This window comes from Eimeria maxima, genomic scaffold (assembly GCF_000499605.1).
Source record: "Eimeria maxima Weybridge genomic scaffold, Emw_scaff755, whole genome shotgun sequence".
Lineage (NCBI taxonomy): Eukaryota > Apicomplexa > Conoidasida > Eucoccidiorida > Eimeriidae > Eimeria > Eimeria maxima.
This window is the reverse complement of record NW_013566743.1, coordinates 2,175-17,308: the sequence shown is the minus strand read 5'-3', so window position 1 is coordinate 17,308 and position 15,134 is coordinate 2,175. Positions and strand designations below refer to the sequence as shown.

The 15,134-nt window shown below is 48.0% G+C and overlaps 2 protein-coding genes across 2 annotated transcripts; one reads left to right on the top strand and one right to left on the bottom strand.

Moving 5' to 3' along the window:
- Nucleotides 1-188: 188 nt before the first annotated feature.
- EMWEY_00042360 (eukaryotic translation intiation factor, putative) lies at nt 189-3,910 on the bottom strand (the record flags this gene model as incomplete). The annotated part of the gene is made up of 7 exons (XM_013482762.1): nt 189-272; nt 505-588; nt 1,004-1,116; nt 1,552-1,775; nt 2,008-2,120; nt 2,637-3,576; nt 3,885-3,910. Coding segments are annotated over 7 exons (1,584 nt in total), but the record flags the coding sequence as incomplete, so codon positions are not given.
- A 7,937-nt stretch (nt 3,911-11,847) lies between these two features.
- On the top strand, nt 11,848-14,822 carry EMWEY_00042350 (branched-chain alpha-keto acid dehydrogenase E1 component beta chain, putative; the record flags this gene model as incomplete). Its single annotated transcript, XM_013482761.1, has 6 exons — nt 11,848-11,931; nt 12,540-12,695; nt 13,310-13,489; nt 13,674-13,793; nt 14,223-14,525; nt 14,688-14,822. The coding sequence occupies 6 exons, from the start codon at nt 11,848-11,850 to the stop codon at nt 14,820-14,822; spliced, it is 978 nt and encodes a 325-aa protein (XP_013338215.1).
- Nucleotides 14,823-15,134: the final 312 nt, after the last annotated feature.

Sequence of the window (15,134 nt, the reverse complement as noted above, 5' to 3'; positions counted from 1 at the left end):
ATATATATATATATATATGCACTGTTATGCTGGTACAAAAGAGCCACATGTAGCATATATTGCATCCATAAGTATCAGCATAAACCTACAAATAGATAAGCATGCGTGTTTGCCAGCATTTATACTTGATAAGCATGGGTTCATGCAACTAGGATCGAAATAAACTTAGAAAAATGTATAGAGCGCACCAAATTTGTCCTCTCTCCAACCACGATGATATTGCCATACTGCGCTGCATGCACAGCCCCTCCCAAGACTTCTTCTGTTTCCAGCTGTAGAGAGCACAGCAGAAGATCGCATCGACGTCTTATAAGCCTTTACTACCATAAAACGCGTGTATAATAAAGAAACAAACCCATTTATTGCATGCATGCAACGCATGCCAAACAATAAATCCACAGCCCGTCGAACAAGCAGACCCATTTTAAGAATTTCGCGGTGTTACAACTGCCTCCAACCAACTGCATGCATTCAATGCATGCATGCATGCATCCCCTCCCTCACTTGATCGTGGAGGTCGTTGAGGGCTTTAGCTCTTTCCCTGTGAATTTTCTTTCGCCACTCTGCTCTGCGCATGTCGAAGGTGTCCTAAGAGGAAAGCAAATAAAACAAATTCAAGCGAATGCATAAAAAGCCAACGAACAAACCGACCCAGTAAAGAGCGTATACATTGGCACATGGGCAACAAATACATAAACAAAACAACAAAGCAAGCAAATGAGGAAATGGATAACTACCAGATGCGCGAGAAAATATAAAGCTTCTCGCGCTCTACTTTCCCTTCCCCCTTGTCTCCTTCCTTCTCTCTGTCTCCCACTTTCTGTCGCTTTGTCCATCTCTGTCTTTCTGTTTCTGTCTGCCTGCTTCTCTTTCGTCGCTCTGTCTCTATGTTTTCAAGCTTTATTCTATTGCCTTTGTGCCTCTGTTTTCCTCTATCTGTTTGTGTTCCTGCATCTGTCTCTCCGTACACAGCAGCAATCTCCCCTTGAACCACTCAGCTGACCTGAATAACACATTTGAGTCGCTTCGAGTAATTTTTATTCTGCAGCTCCTTGAGACGACCAAACCACGAATCCAATACCACTTTCATCTTGGGGTTTTGGTCAATGAAGTACCCTAACGCAAGAAGATAAAGCAAAGACAAGGAAACAAAAAAACCAAATCTACAACTGCAGCAACGCATGCCAACGAGGGAGAAATGATAAGCAGAAAATAGCAAAGGCGCATAATGAGAACTCTTACCGAGGAACGGATGTGGATCCATTCTGAGACTGGTGCATGTACTAAGCAGCGTAAATGCGCATTCTTTATTTGGTGTATGCATGGTTATGCGTACAAATAATATGGCAAACAATATGAAAGCGGGAAGAGCCCGGAAGGGACAAATAGCAAACAGCGAGTCACACGCAGCCCACAAGAGTGCACAATCCACAACAAACTGCAACACTTGAATACGGTGGGGAAAAAGGCAAGCAAAAGGCAACAAGAAACAAGCAAACACGCAAACAAAATCATAAAACGAAGCGAACATAGAAAGAGGCCACGGCTTACCAACAGTTGCAATGAGTTGCAGGAAGCATTCGACGAGATACTCGTCGGGTTCATCACTTCTCATAACCAGTTCAACTACCACATCATTAACGATCTTGAAACCCAATAACTTTCGGTGAAATAGCTCTCCTATCAGTTTAACCACCCCCAAAACGCGACGTTTCAGCCGCACCTCCTCCTGCAGCGCTTCCTCCGCTTCTCCCTCCACTTCATGCTGTAACGCCCTAAAAAACACAAGTAAAGCAGAGGGAATCACAACACGTCTTGCAGTGGCATTTTCTATCAACAACTGCATCGTTACTATTATTAGAGCAGTCGCAGAAAGCAACGAAGACGACCGACGGCAGACAAACTCATGGCGTCCTGCTACCAGCTGTTACTGATGTTCAAATTATGGGCGCGGCAAGCATTCAATGAAGTGCTAAAAGCGTCTTAGCCGTGTACTACAAAGCCTACGCAGGCATGGCTTCGAACTCCTGCTGAATCCGCGTCAGCAAACCCAACATGAAGGGGGTCCGGCGAATCGTCTCCGGGTCTCCTTCAGGCGCCACGCTTCTCCACTGCAACAACTGTACATATATCCCAAACACACGCCCGAACACGAACGCATGCACATACACACAGGCACCTATATATATTGCACGCGCCCCAAGCACAAGGAGCGTTGCTCGGTCGGTGTGTATTAGCTCCGAAACTGTCAAAGTCCAGGATGCCCCCACTAAAGGAAAAAAGAGAGATGCTGTATGTATGTGGACTAGGCATACCACATATCCACGAAACCGTACATAATGCGCATGTACCTTGTATCCCCCAATACGAATGCGAGGCGGGAAGAGCCAACCAGGACAGCATTTAAACCAGAAACAGCATTGAAGCGACAGGGAAGGTATTTAAAACAACACAGCACGCGTAGCAACAGAAACGTTCAAACCACAGGGAGGATCATGGGGACCGACAGCAGCAGTCACCACCGGAACTACCAGACGGGCAGAAGCAGCATCTGGACCAACAAAAATGTATTTGAATCAGCGAAACCACCATTTGAATCCGCATGGATCTGCGTGTGGCCTTCTTGAACAACTTACCTGACAGAGGTCGGCGTACATCTCGGACCAGTCAGGTTCAGTGACGGCTTTGTCGATGATGGCATCAACTTGAATACGAATTTCTGCTTGGCAGTTTAAGCTTTTTTCCAGTATCTGTGCAAGTTTTTCCGCGATTACCCCAAATTTCTCTATGGTTAGTTTGTTCAACAAAGACTTCACGTTACGATTCAACTCCTCCTCCCGCGTTAACGCACGACGGGGACGCCACAGCTGAACGCCCGCTGCCACATCGGCTCCTCCTGCCGTTCCTGACGCTGCTCCCGCTGCCGCTGTTCCAGCCGCTTTGTCCCCTGCACCCTCTGGTGGACTTCCCGGGGAATTTGATAGATTGTTAACGTGTGCGGCACGGTTGCCGCTGCTGCTGCTGCTGCTGTTGCTGTTGCTGTTGCTGTCGCCCCTGCGGAATGCAGCAAACCCCCTCGGGCTCTGTTGAGCTTCCCCTCCACGGCGACCCGAAGCCGCACCTGCTCTGCTGCTGGGGCTTACAGGACCCTCTGCATGCGCTGCATGCACAGCGGGCTGCCTCAAGACGGAAAAGCTTCCACGAGAGACAGGGCCACCTACAGGAGCCGCGCTGTGGCCCTTGCGTTGCTGCTGCTGCTGCATGTTAGCACTCGCAGCGGAAGCAGGAGGTGCTGTTGCTGCGGTGTTTGGGTTGGACGTTGTAAGCTGAGGGGGTGTCCCCCTCTGCGCTGTTTTGTGGACGCCTCCCATGCGGAATGCCCCGAAGCCGCTACAAGTGTCTGAACCAAAGGAACCGTGAGATGCAGGTGCCGCCCGTCTGCTGAAGTCATTGCTTCTGTTGTTGCTGTTGCTGCTCATGAGCGGGGTGGCAGAAAAGCCTCCGCTGCTCTCGTTGCGCCTTCCCGGCGGCCGCATTTCGCTGTCTATGCCTTCCCGCCTCCACGACAGGCCCCCTCTGCAAAAACACACGGTTCTAAACAGACCAAGGTGAAGATAAGAGTCAAAAAAAGAAGGCAACAAAACCACCAGAACGAGTTTAACTCTTTGAAGACGGGACACAAAATTCAAATGGCGAATGCTAAAACGAGCAAGAACAAAAGAATCAAGCCGACAAAATAACAAAATAAAAAGGAGTGTTCCACTAAACATTAGGTTCGCCCTAATAAACTCCATTCGGGATATACACATCATGATTAATGTTAGTAATTTTCCAGCAACTACTACTATTCACAACGGAAAGGAGCCGGAACGTGGAGGACATACAGCCTGTGGCCCTCGCGGTCTGTCATCGTTAGTCCTTTAAAGCTCTGTTTGTTCTCCTTGTTGTTTGCATGCGCTTCGACCTGCACGAGAAAGTACGGAAGGCAACAAATGGGTTTAATTGGGGTCTACGCGCGGGAGGGCGGCACGAGTGGGCACCCGGAAGTGAAATATTAAGCAGGAAGAAACAACACGATTGCAGCAACGAAAAAGCATAACAGATTCCTGCAATTCAAGAGGCAGCAAATGAAAAAAAGGCAAGGGTAGCATGTAACAGTGTTGTATAAGCATGAGAAGAACGCCAAACAGCCCACAACGGTTGGTTTGGGGCGCTCTTTGGTGCAATATGGTTGGCGACGAAGTCACAAACAGAATGCAAAAAAAGAAGAGAAAGAAAAAGACTTTAAAATGCCCGTCTTTAAAAAAGAAAGGAGGTAATGATGCGGCTACAGGACGCATCCAAGCCGCGTGGCAATGATTAGCGAAGGCGCTGGAAGGCGAACTCGAGAGCGGCGCACAACTGGATCCAAATATTCCACAAAGACGAAACAACAAATGAAAAATAACAAAATATAATCCAATGGAAATTATCGGCAGATTCGCTGTTGTCAGACATTCGCTGTGAAGCAGCAATGATGAGCTGGCGGCCAGAGAACGGTTTCAGGACCTCCCCGTCAGTCGTTTCCCCTCAGGCATATGATAAAGTGTTTCTAGAACAAAGAGAATGTAAAACTCAACCCGAGAAACCAGGAGAATAAACGGGAACACGCGCAACCAAGCATCATCGCGCCTTGCCGCCTTCGAACCCACACCACGATGTGGCGGGGGAACAGGAGCTCACCGATGCAAATGCGACGAAGAACACTCTTTTAAAAGTGAAAAACTTTGAATAAAAACTTCAGAGGTCTCCAAAAAGTGCCTTAAAGTCTCATTTTGAACCATGATCAGCCACCTTGCACCGGCGCAGGTGTGACAAGCAGCAGCATGACCACACATGAAACAACAAACAGCCCGCAGCAGCCACCGCTGGTAAATCTAAATCTACTAGCTGAAAGCCGAGTCCAACTTCTATTTGCTTTAATTTCACTTACCGAAACATCACTTCAAGTATTTAACTTCCCTCCGCAGAGGCTGCTTTTTCGCTTTGGTCACGTCCTTCCACTCCGCTGACTGTAACGAGAGCCCTCGACACTAGCCGAGGACCATAGTAAGTTGCAACAGACTCAAGACACTCAAGATTACAGCTCCAAAAAACAGCGCACTCCTTCTTCAGTAGTAAGGCGTCATGAGCTCAACGACTCAAAGCCTGAGTGTGGTGCTAAAAGGAGGCGGCCTCTTACTAGTTCCTCGGCTTCCATCATACCTTGCTGCAAAACATGCTGGAAGGCAGCCCGCTGAAGTTGCACCCAGGAGCCCACCTTTTAAACATGCACCAAAACCAAAGGCAATGCTAAACATTGTCTTGGCGCTCAGGAGCCAACCTGCCTGGAAGCAGAATCGTGTGGTCCACACCACACCGACACTCCTAATAAACAGGCCAGCCCCATATCACACTAACGTGTGTCTGTGTTAATCATAGACGGTGGTAACGTCAAATGGACTACTGTAGTGTTGTTGTATAGGGGACACATTACCTTCAGGGGTGGAGATCATGCCGCTTTGATGAATCTTAATACATTTTCGGTCTCGCAGATATTGCGTATCCACAGCGTACACTGTTGGCGAGTTTAGTTTGGTCGTCTGCTTCTGGCCGAATGACAGTGGTCAGCTTATGTTCAATATACGGCTGAGTCATGGAGCCGCTCCAGATTTCGGGTCACAGTAGGGCCCTTAGAGAAATAAGAGTGCGTTGGCGAAGTATATGTTGCGGATACTGTTGGTCGACGAGCTACTCAACATCATGCATATCGCAGCCGTTACTGTTCTGGACTGATGCTATAGATTCCAGTACGCCTATATTCCAGGCATGAGGCGTAGATGGACTGCCACCCCCTTCGTGGCAATCACTGGATGTGATTGCCCTTCGTGGCAATCACTGGATGTCCTTCCTCCACATTCGCCTGTTCCATTAGACATCCACGGCTGAAGTTGAGTGAATTGCGTTAATTGGTGTAGCTGTTTATGCACAGAATAATGCTTGCGTTTTATCTCCGTTATTGTGAAAACCCTGTCTGAAGTTAGTAACTAGTAAACAAGCGGCTACCAAGCAAACGTTCTCAACAACTGTTTCGTGTTTGTACACACAGCCAATAAGACTCGTTAATTCTTGTAGACGGGGGAGTTTTCTGGTCCTTTAGTTGCACCGAGGTGCGCTGTAACTCATTGCAGGCCGCCTTCTCTCCTTGAGCACCCGGGCGCCATGGCCACCGGGCTCGAGACGCCGTAGGCTAGAGAGAAGGACTAGTTGCATATAAAGAAGGCTCATCGTCAGGATTTTGGTTCAACGTGAGCCCACAGTAGTCATCGGATAAGACGCTGCAAGCACTTAGTGATGTTTGTTATAATTAGGTCAAGTTGCCTGGCTTGCAGCCCCTATAAAACTTAGGATATCATGAAGGCTCCATATGATAAGTTTTCGACTTCACTGGGGAAATGGGAAGCTTGGAAAAACTGGAGCACAATAGGTACTGCTGTTTTGTAAGGATGCTTACACGTCCTTTTCCTGTTCAGGCCTTGCCATTCTACCATGTCAGGCGGCTCGACATCCCAGCAGAATCTACCAGTGCTAAGTGCTATTAATATCGCAGTTAATTCTCTTTGCGGAGACGAAGGCGTTGATAGTTTGAGTACTACCATCTATTGGTTCGATCACTGGCATTGTTCTGCAGTCGCTGGCTTGCAGATGGATATCAACAGCAGCATCTCTGGCACCGTTTTGTTGGAAAGGGGGGCTTGTTTGAAATGTATGTGCATTCGGTAACATTGCCGGATTGCGCAATATGACTTCGCATTCTTGCCCGCCACCGGCGTTGTTGCTAAGGAACGGTGTAACCCGGTTCCATGACCCCATCGGAGGACTACTTCGACCTGCAAAGGAGACAAAATACTCAAAATGAAGCTTGCTTACACCCAACTAACCTCCTTCCCTAGTCGCAAAGCTACCCGAGCAAGGCGACTCCAGTGCCTTGAGCGGAGGGCTGCCAAGAGTTGCAGCGCACCTTGCTGCAACTCAAAATGTAGGACAGTTCCTCATCTGAAAAAAGTAGCATGCCTTATGGGATGTACGCACAAACGCTGCACAGCTGCACGCAACCTTTGCTTGCTTCCCTCTTATATACTAGGGCCGGGTAAGGGTCTTTATGTCAAATTTAGACAGGAATGCCAGTAAGGCGCAAACTATGGTACATGCTCTCCTGACGCTCTATTGGCCAGGCACTTTGGTCCATAGCTACACTTACCTGCTGTATATCCGGATGCTCTTGCAGTATGCGACAATCCTCCTCCGTAGACGTCCATCTGCATGCGGTTATAACTGAGGTCTACAGCAAGAGGAGAATCAAGCGGTCAAGCACTAACAGCTGTCTTGTGGTAACAGGGAGACCGCAGAGTTTGCCCACTTTGTATCTTCGCCTTGTCCAGAAGTACAGAATGCACGGGCAACCACATGGCTAATAAAACAGCGAATCAGGAAACCAGGTCTTTTTGTTGGAGCAAGATGTAACAATCAGACACGGAATACTCCCTGCTTGTTTGCAGGTGAAGCACAAAACCGCTCTAAAGCTCGGTCAATCGGAGGCTTTACCCGTCCTTAGAGGTGGATGAACGGTATCTTAACGGACTTAATTGTGGCTTTGTCATCGATCAAGGGATGCAGTAGCACCGCCCTTGTTCCGGATAAACTCAACAAACATCCCAACTGTACTAGCTGTTCGAGTTTAGTTACTGTAGTGATTCTGACCAGTTATTTATTACCTTATTTTGAAAACTCAACAAATTCCGTCAACTACGCCAAACAGATGTCTTCGTATGCATCGCTCCGTTTACTACAAAGCATGAGATGACTGTAACAAAATAACAGGGGTTGAACGTCAAACTGGACTCTACAACAACGCGCTTAAGCACCAGTTTTGACTGTTGTTTCCGCTGGGTTCATCCAAATGCGTCGACTTTTGCCGTCGTCTGTAGTGGTTTCATCTCAGGACTTTCTTCCCCTGTGTCTAGACTCCCTGGTCTGCATTTTTTATGTGGCAAGACGTTCGATCTGGCTAGTTGCAGCCAATATTTGACGTCATCGGCTGCATATTTCCACAAGCAGCTCTCCGCAGCTTGGAAATGGGAGAAGAAAATGCAACAGCCCAGTGCACGACACTACGTAAAGGGATCCCTGTACTTATTCTTGGCCTAGTCTACTTAATGCTTCTGGACTAACGTAATCTTTGAATTGCGCAGCAGAGCGAACACGTCGCCTACTTTAGCCATGCGTTGTGTAGGGCAGCAAGAGCAAATGTGTTTCAAGGAGTAATGGGAGGCAAGTAGTAATTTCATTACAAGCGTCACAAAACATGGAGTCCATCGCAAATTGGAACACTAAGCTAAATAGCCAAGAAATCGACAAACAGGTATTGGATTAGAGGATCGTTTGCGTGAAGCGATTCCTTAGAAAATTCTAGCTACCCTCGTCACTAGCCGGCAGCGTCTACAGGATTGAGTGCTCACCGTCGTAACCGAGTAAAGTCATGTTGCCTACAACTATTTCTTGATAGATATCTGTTTTGCCGTTCGTATGAAGAAATTCGTATCGTTCTACCTACCTGCCCTTTGGTGCCATATATCTCACCGCTGCTATTCATACCCTTTCCTGGGTGCAAGCATTTGCAGCTGCACCTCTGTGCGCTGTAGCCACAAGAATGCGACTCTATTCGTGCTTGTATACGTATTCGCATGGAAGTGTATGTACGCGTATAGGCATATCTTGCTGAGACGAACCAAAAAACGATACACCTGGCGGAACAGAAAAAGCAAGCACCACAAACTGCGTGGAGGTGCTTAACGGATGGAAACTGCTGCGGCAGCCTTTGGTACAACAGGTGAGTCACGTGCTGCATCCTCAGCCGCAGAAGACTTTCGCACCTTCGTGGCACTTGGTCCAATCGCTTGTTGAGCAGGCAAACAATTGTAAATTGTATAGGCGTAGCCGCGCGTGATTGCACAGCATCCCCAACAGCACGCAGAAGCAGTAGCGGCAGATGGCTCTGTCCTTCTCTAATATTTTCCCAGGACAACAGATGTATGCACTGGCGACGAATGAAGTTAGTTCTATTCAAAATTTTCCTCTTCGCCCTTCTTGTTTGCTGCTCTGACCTCACTGTGGAGCCCCTTTCCTCCCATTGGTCCACAAATTCATAGTTGGGCACATAGGAACGGTAGACAGTATGTTGTTAAGAGTGACTCATGTGTAGCAATACTTTGCTGAAATTTACACATAATCTTTCTACTACGTTGCACTGGAATGAATTCCACGTAGGTGTTCAACAGCTGTCTACATTGCTAGCGGGCGTGGAACAATGTTATACTTGCATGTGAGGTGGTATTCGAGCAGCAGTTGCGGCAAGTTGTGTTTCAACCCACGGCGATTTGCTCCGTCTCCCCCCCAACTCCACGGTCTTGCGTGATTGCTCTCATGATGCCAGGAGGCGGCAGGGATTCCCAGTTGATGCAGGGGCGTTTGCCTCGATTACTCTGCTGCACTTCACGATGGTCTTTGGTTACGATGGGAGAATCTCGTTGCGGATGTCTTTACACACACTGGTTGTGAATAAGTCTGTGATGTTCAGTTATGGGAAAACAACATGCTGATAATCGCTGGAGTGAATCGGGTTGATGCCAAAAGACGTGATAAAGGGGAGGGCGAGGCGGGGTCTCCCTAGATGACCGAGGGTCCATATTCTAGAGTAGCTCTGAAGAAGAGACCCAGGAATGAAATTTACTGGAACGCTCCCCGTCTTAGGAACGGCACGGAGTAGCTGAGGACACGTACCACACGCCACACCCACAGGCGCTCTAGCCTTCCCTGCTGGAGGATAATTCTTTTAATGTTTTAGCACACAATAAATTCCATTTTCACGATTACTATGCACTTATCCAAGTACATTTGTCTTATAGATGTCCTCTGACCTATCAGGGGCCCCTTCGCTGTTCCTACACTGCACGTTGTCGGTAAGGCAAACTGGATGGTCTGTTGGGCTACACACAAATTTCGTCTCCTTATGGGTTGAAACGTGTTGCACTGATGGCATGAAACAGATGTAACAATATAAATAAAGCTTCTGTAAACGTGCTTTCGTCTTGTAGAACGCTGCGTTCTCCGGCTGGGGCTCTCGCGCTGTCTGCCGCTGCAGCAGCTCCAGTGTCCGTGGTGGCGGTGGCTGTGAAAGTTGTATCCCGTTGAACAGTTATTTTGCCGTTACAAAGTTGCACACGAAGTGTTGCAAGAAAGTGAGATGTGTGCCTAGGCTGCCTTAAAGGGAGCAGCAAAACACCCCCGAAAACTGCCACCTCTGGATATACCGCCGGTTTTTTCGAGTATGTTGTTGCCACACACTTCAACTACCCGCCTTCTGTCGCGGTTGTCTCTATTGCGGCCTCGCGCTTCACTTTCTTCTCTTTCTCCATCTCGCCTTTCCTCTTCTTCGTGGGAATCAGGTAAAACCATTAAACGCCACTTCGCTCATGGGGCTGGTACGGACCTCACTGTCGCCTGCCGTACATCCACAAAGCCGAGACGCGATGACGGACCTACCACTCGCATGAACCTCTTCACTGCCATCAATTCGGCTATGCACATTGCTTTGGAAACCGATCCCACGTACGTGCCTATAGCCTCTCTCCCATCCCCCTGTATTTTCTTCGAGGCCCATGAGGCCCCAGCCGGTGGGCTTTCAGCCTAAGTCACGTCCATTGAGTCTCGGCTGTTGTTAACATGCCTTTCATATAATTCTGGTTGCACAGGCGTCGCCCGACGCAAGACTAGCCCTGTTGCCAATTTAGGCAGCCGATACGGCAGGCAATTGGAGCAGCAGCTGCTGCTGCTGCCTCAACAGGGAGTTGGTGGGAATTTTCATCTGGGTTAATGGTTGTGTTGCGTTCAGTGCATGTGTTTTCGGGGAGGATGTGGCATTTGGCGGCGTTTTCCGATGCTCTGTGGACTTGAGGGACAAATTTGGGCCACAAAGAGTCTTCAATACTCCTCTATCCGAACAGGTGACGCGAAAGCCCTCGAAGCCAATTCCTTTACCTTTAGCGAGCCTCAAATGTGCTGCTACTGTTCTCGTGTTGAAACGCAAAGGGAAGCCGCCTTCGATTTTCCTGTTGTTCTGTTTCGCCGTCGCCCTCCCTGTTGGTAAATGGCAGTGCTTTGCTTATTTATGAGGTTAGGGTTTATGGGTTGTTTATTTCCGCTAAGGTTTATTTGGGTGCACACATAGCTTGTGGCATACATGTACATTAGGCTTTGAATGGTGGAGACTCGTTCATTTCTCTTGTCCGTTGTGCTTATTCGTTTTGAGTTGAACATGGATGACTGCGGAGTGCTGATGCTCCCGGCATGCATCGGCTTCCCCCCTGCCTCCGTTCATCGGGTGGATGTGTTCCCATTCAGTGTACTTGAGCTGCATTTTGTGGCACTGGCAATTATTTCAGCACATGGTGTTTCGTAGTACAGTTGCTTCCCTGAGGTAAAAAGGTATTCAAGAGCCGGTACTCTTGTATACCGCGTTATATCAGAGGCTTGGTTAGGGTGGATGGGCATATTTGAATTCGTCCGTTTTTGTTAGTCTGCCTTTCGCTTTGTTTAGGTCGTGTCTCTCCTTGCTTGTCGAATTGTTTTCCTTTCTTCCTGTCGTCAGTTGCGTCTGTTTCTGCGGTTTGCCCTCACTTCACCGTTCCCTTACATCCCGCTAGTCTGTTCGCTTATAACTTCACGAGTGTCTTCTCAATTTTATCTTTTTTTCTGAAGGGAATTGCCGGCATGGCTGTTGGAATGGCCGCTGTGGGCTACACGGCAATAGCAGAAATCCAGTTTGGGGATTATATTTTCCCCGCCTTTGACCAGGTGAGAGAACGACAGAGCTGTTAGTCTGCATTTTTTGTCTGCATCCCGGCTCTCTTTAAGTTGTCGTCTATTTCATCGTGAGCTGGGGAGGCGGATTATGTTTTGTACTTCCGTCTTAAAGCAGGGGCGATATCGGAGTTCTTAGGCGTTATGTGACAACGAAAACTCACGTTCTGCTTGACGCATCTGGATTCAATTGATACGCTGCCAACTAAAGTGAACTGAATGTCATTTGTGTAGATGTGGAAAGACACGTTTCTTGGGCTTTTTAGTTCATTGTGGCACTCCGTCTACCGTGCTTCTCGAATAAATAAGTGCACCTACCCTCTAGTTTCATTCTGCGCACAGTTAGTTGGTTTGTTTTGGTCGTTTTTATAAACTCCAAACGACCCAAAACATGAGCTAATTAATAGCAGAATATCCATCTGACTGGATTACTGTTACTGGTGTCATTATTGCTACAACTTTTTGTACTTTAGAAAGTCGATGGGTACGGCAGGTGGAAAGCCTCCATGCAGCTACGTTGGGGAGTCTTTCATTCATTCCGTTCCTTTTGACTCTGTGCAGCAGTCTACTCTCTCTTCTTTTGTTTTTTTACTTACTTGCAGATTGTCAACGAAGCCGCGAAATTCCGCTACCGCAGCGGTAACAACTGGAACTGCGGCAAGCTTACTTTCCGTTCTTCGTGGGGTGCCGTCGGTCATGGGGGGTTGTACCACTCGCAGTCTCCTGAGGCTTACTTCGCTCACGCTGCAGGCCTTAAGGTTGGTTCCTCAATAGACGAATCTACGCTGTATAGTGCATTAGTGCACCCTTCGCCGTATGGTAGTACTACTCACAGTTTCCTGTAGCTCACTGTGTTCAAGTTGCAGGCGGCTTGCCTGGAATGTCGAGTTGATGCCATCAGAAGTGTCTTTATTTATGAGGCATTTCGTGGTCTCAAGAATTTTCATGTTATATAAGAAACACTTAGATTAAAGCACAGAAATGCTTCAATTTGATTAATCAGCAGTACTAGGGTCATGCTCGTTCTAACGATTATCGTACTTTTCCTCTTGCACAAAGTAGCTCAAGCGTGTTCAGCTGCATTGTATGAATAGTGCTTTCAACATATGAGTTGATTCCAATACTTACAGAAATGGATGAATGCATCTCAGTGCAGCGTCGGGTTTTGGCCTTATGCCTGGAGGTCCGGCTTTTGTGACTCCAATAAATGCATGAAAAGGCAATCGTTGCAGCAAGAAGATACCATAGAAGGAGCAGAGAGACAAATGCAGCCTGTGTATAGCCCAAACCGAGCGGGATTTGTTCCAATGACCCCGCAAACATCATTCTTTGAACTGCATCTTCCGGAGGGGACAGGTGTGTTTGCTTGCAGATTGTCATTCCCAGGGGCCCCTACCAAGCGAAGGGGCTGCTACTGAGCTGCATAAGAGATGAGAACCCTTGCCTCTTCTTCGAGCCCAAAGCCCTCTACAGAGTTGCAACTGATGAAGTGCCTACTGGAGATTATATGCTGAACTTGTCCGAGGCAGATATTCTTAAGGAGGGAACCGATGTAAGTTAAATGCCTTCTTGCTTTGTTTTCGCAGTTGACTCTCCGTGCAGTAACCTGCGTAGGGGAGCCTTTAGCCGCCTCTTGGTATAGCACCTTGCATAAATGCGTGTGTAGGCGGAGCATGTTCAGCCATGTTGGAGTTTGGATTGTCTGTTTTGCCCCGTGGTTTACGCGCCATTTTCAGTCTCTTAGCGCTGAGCAGCTAACGCTGCTCTTCATTGGATGGGTTTTGAGGGACTTCGATGCTCTTTTGGGTGGGATACCTGCTGGCTTCTCTGACGTATGCGTGTCTTGTCCGTTCTGGGTATGTAAGTTGTGCTGTTGTATTGAATTTGGGTTGCTCATCTTTTGGAGGTTGATGATCTGCCATGCGTATAGCGTAAAAGCTTTTGAGACCGCCGGTGGCGAGTGTTTTTGGTGGAGCTTGATTGCATCGTCATTATTACACTGATATAACGCTGGAGTATCACATTGTATTATATTGTTAGTGTATTCTTTTACATCATGCGCAGTGCGCTGTTTTCCTTATTAAAGCACTGTAGCAGCAGCCTTTGTGCAACGTAGCTTTGCCATTTGCAGCGTCAAGGCGAACACGCTGCACCTAAGCAAGGGAGGCTGTTCTTGCCTGTATTTGAGGTGAACGGACAAGCTTGTTTATTTTCGTCTCAAGCTGACAGGCTGTTGTTCTTGAATGCACTGAATTTGTTCTGGTTCCTGGCGTTGCGCCGTGCAGGTCACGGCAGTAGCCTGGGGCACGCAGGTTCACCGTGTGCTACGAGCAGCCGAAATGGCAGAGAAGGAGGGCATCAGTGTAGAGGTCATTGATTTGCAGACAATTGTTCCGTGGGACGTAGAAACGGTGGTGAAGTCGGTACAGAAGACAGGACGCCTGCTTGTCTCTCATGAGGCCCAGCAAACCATGGGCTTTGCAGCTGAAATAGCTGCTGCTGTTCAGGAGAAATGCTTCTTCAAATTGGAGGCCCCGATCAAGCGCGTCACCGGCTATGACACCCCTTTCCCTCTGGCTTACGAACCGGTGAGTAACGCAGCAGCTCCAGCAGCAAGAAGCCCAATCTCGAAGCAGGCTGACTGCCTTCTACCTTCGTCTGCATATGTTTGGGTTCCCCATGTAGTTTTTTTATATGCTTGTGTTTCGTTGTTAGAGTTTTGCGTTGCGGTGTGTGTGTGTGTGTGTGAGGGGGGAGGGGGGGGGAGGGGCCCGCTCGCTGTTTCCGATGCACTTTCTCCATTTCCTGCGCGGAGGGTCGTTTCTTCCTATTTGTTGCGTGTGCTGTTTTGCCGCGCTTCTTTGTCAATGCCTATTATTACATGAAGCTTCACTTTGACGCGTTTCATTGTTCGGGAGGACAACATAATTCATTCTACTTAATTTACTTTAGTCCGACAGAGTTTCCTCTGCCTCCTGTGTTTCCGTTTCATTCTACTTGTTTGCCCTTGCCTGCTCTGCTTTCATTCATCTAATACAGCCCCATTTTAATCTTGGGTATTGCCTATAAGTCATGCTTTGTGTCCCTGCAATGCTTCCATAGTCTCCTCAAGAGTTTGTTTGGTGTTGGGGGATCTGGAGTTCGAACTCCGTATTGTCTAAACATCTTATTCCTCTGTGGATTCGGGGAAAAGTTGA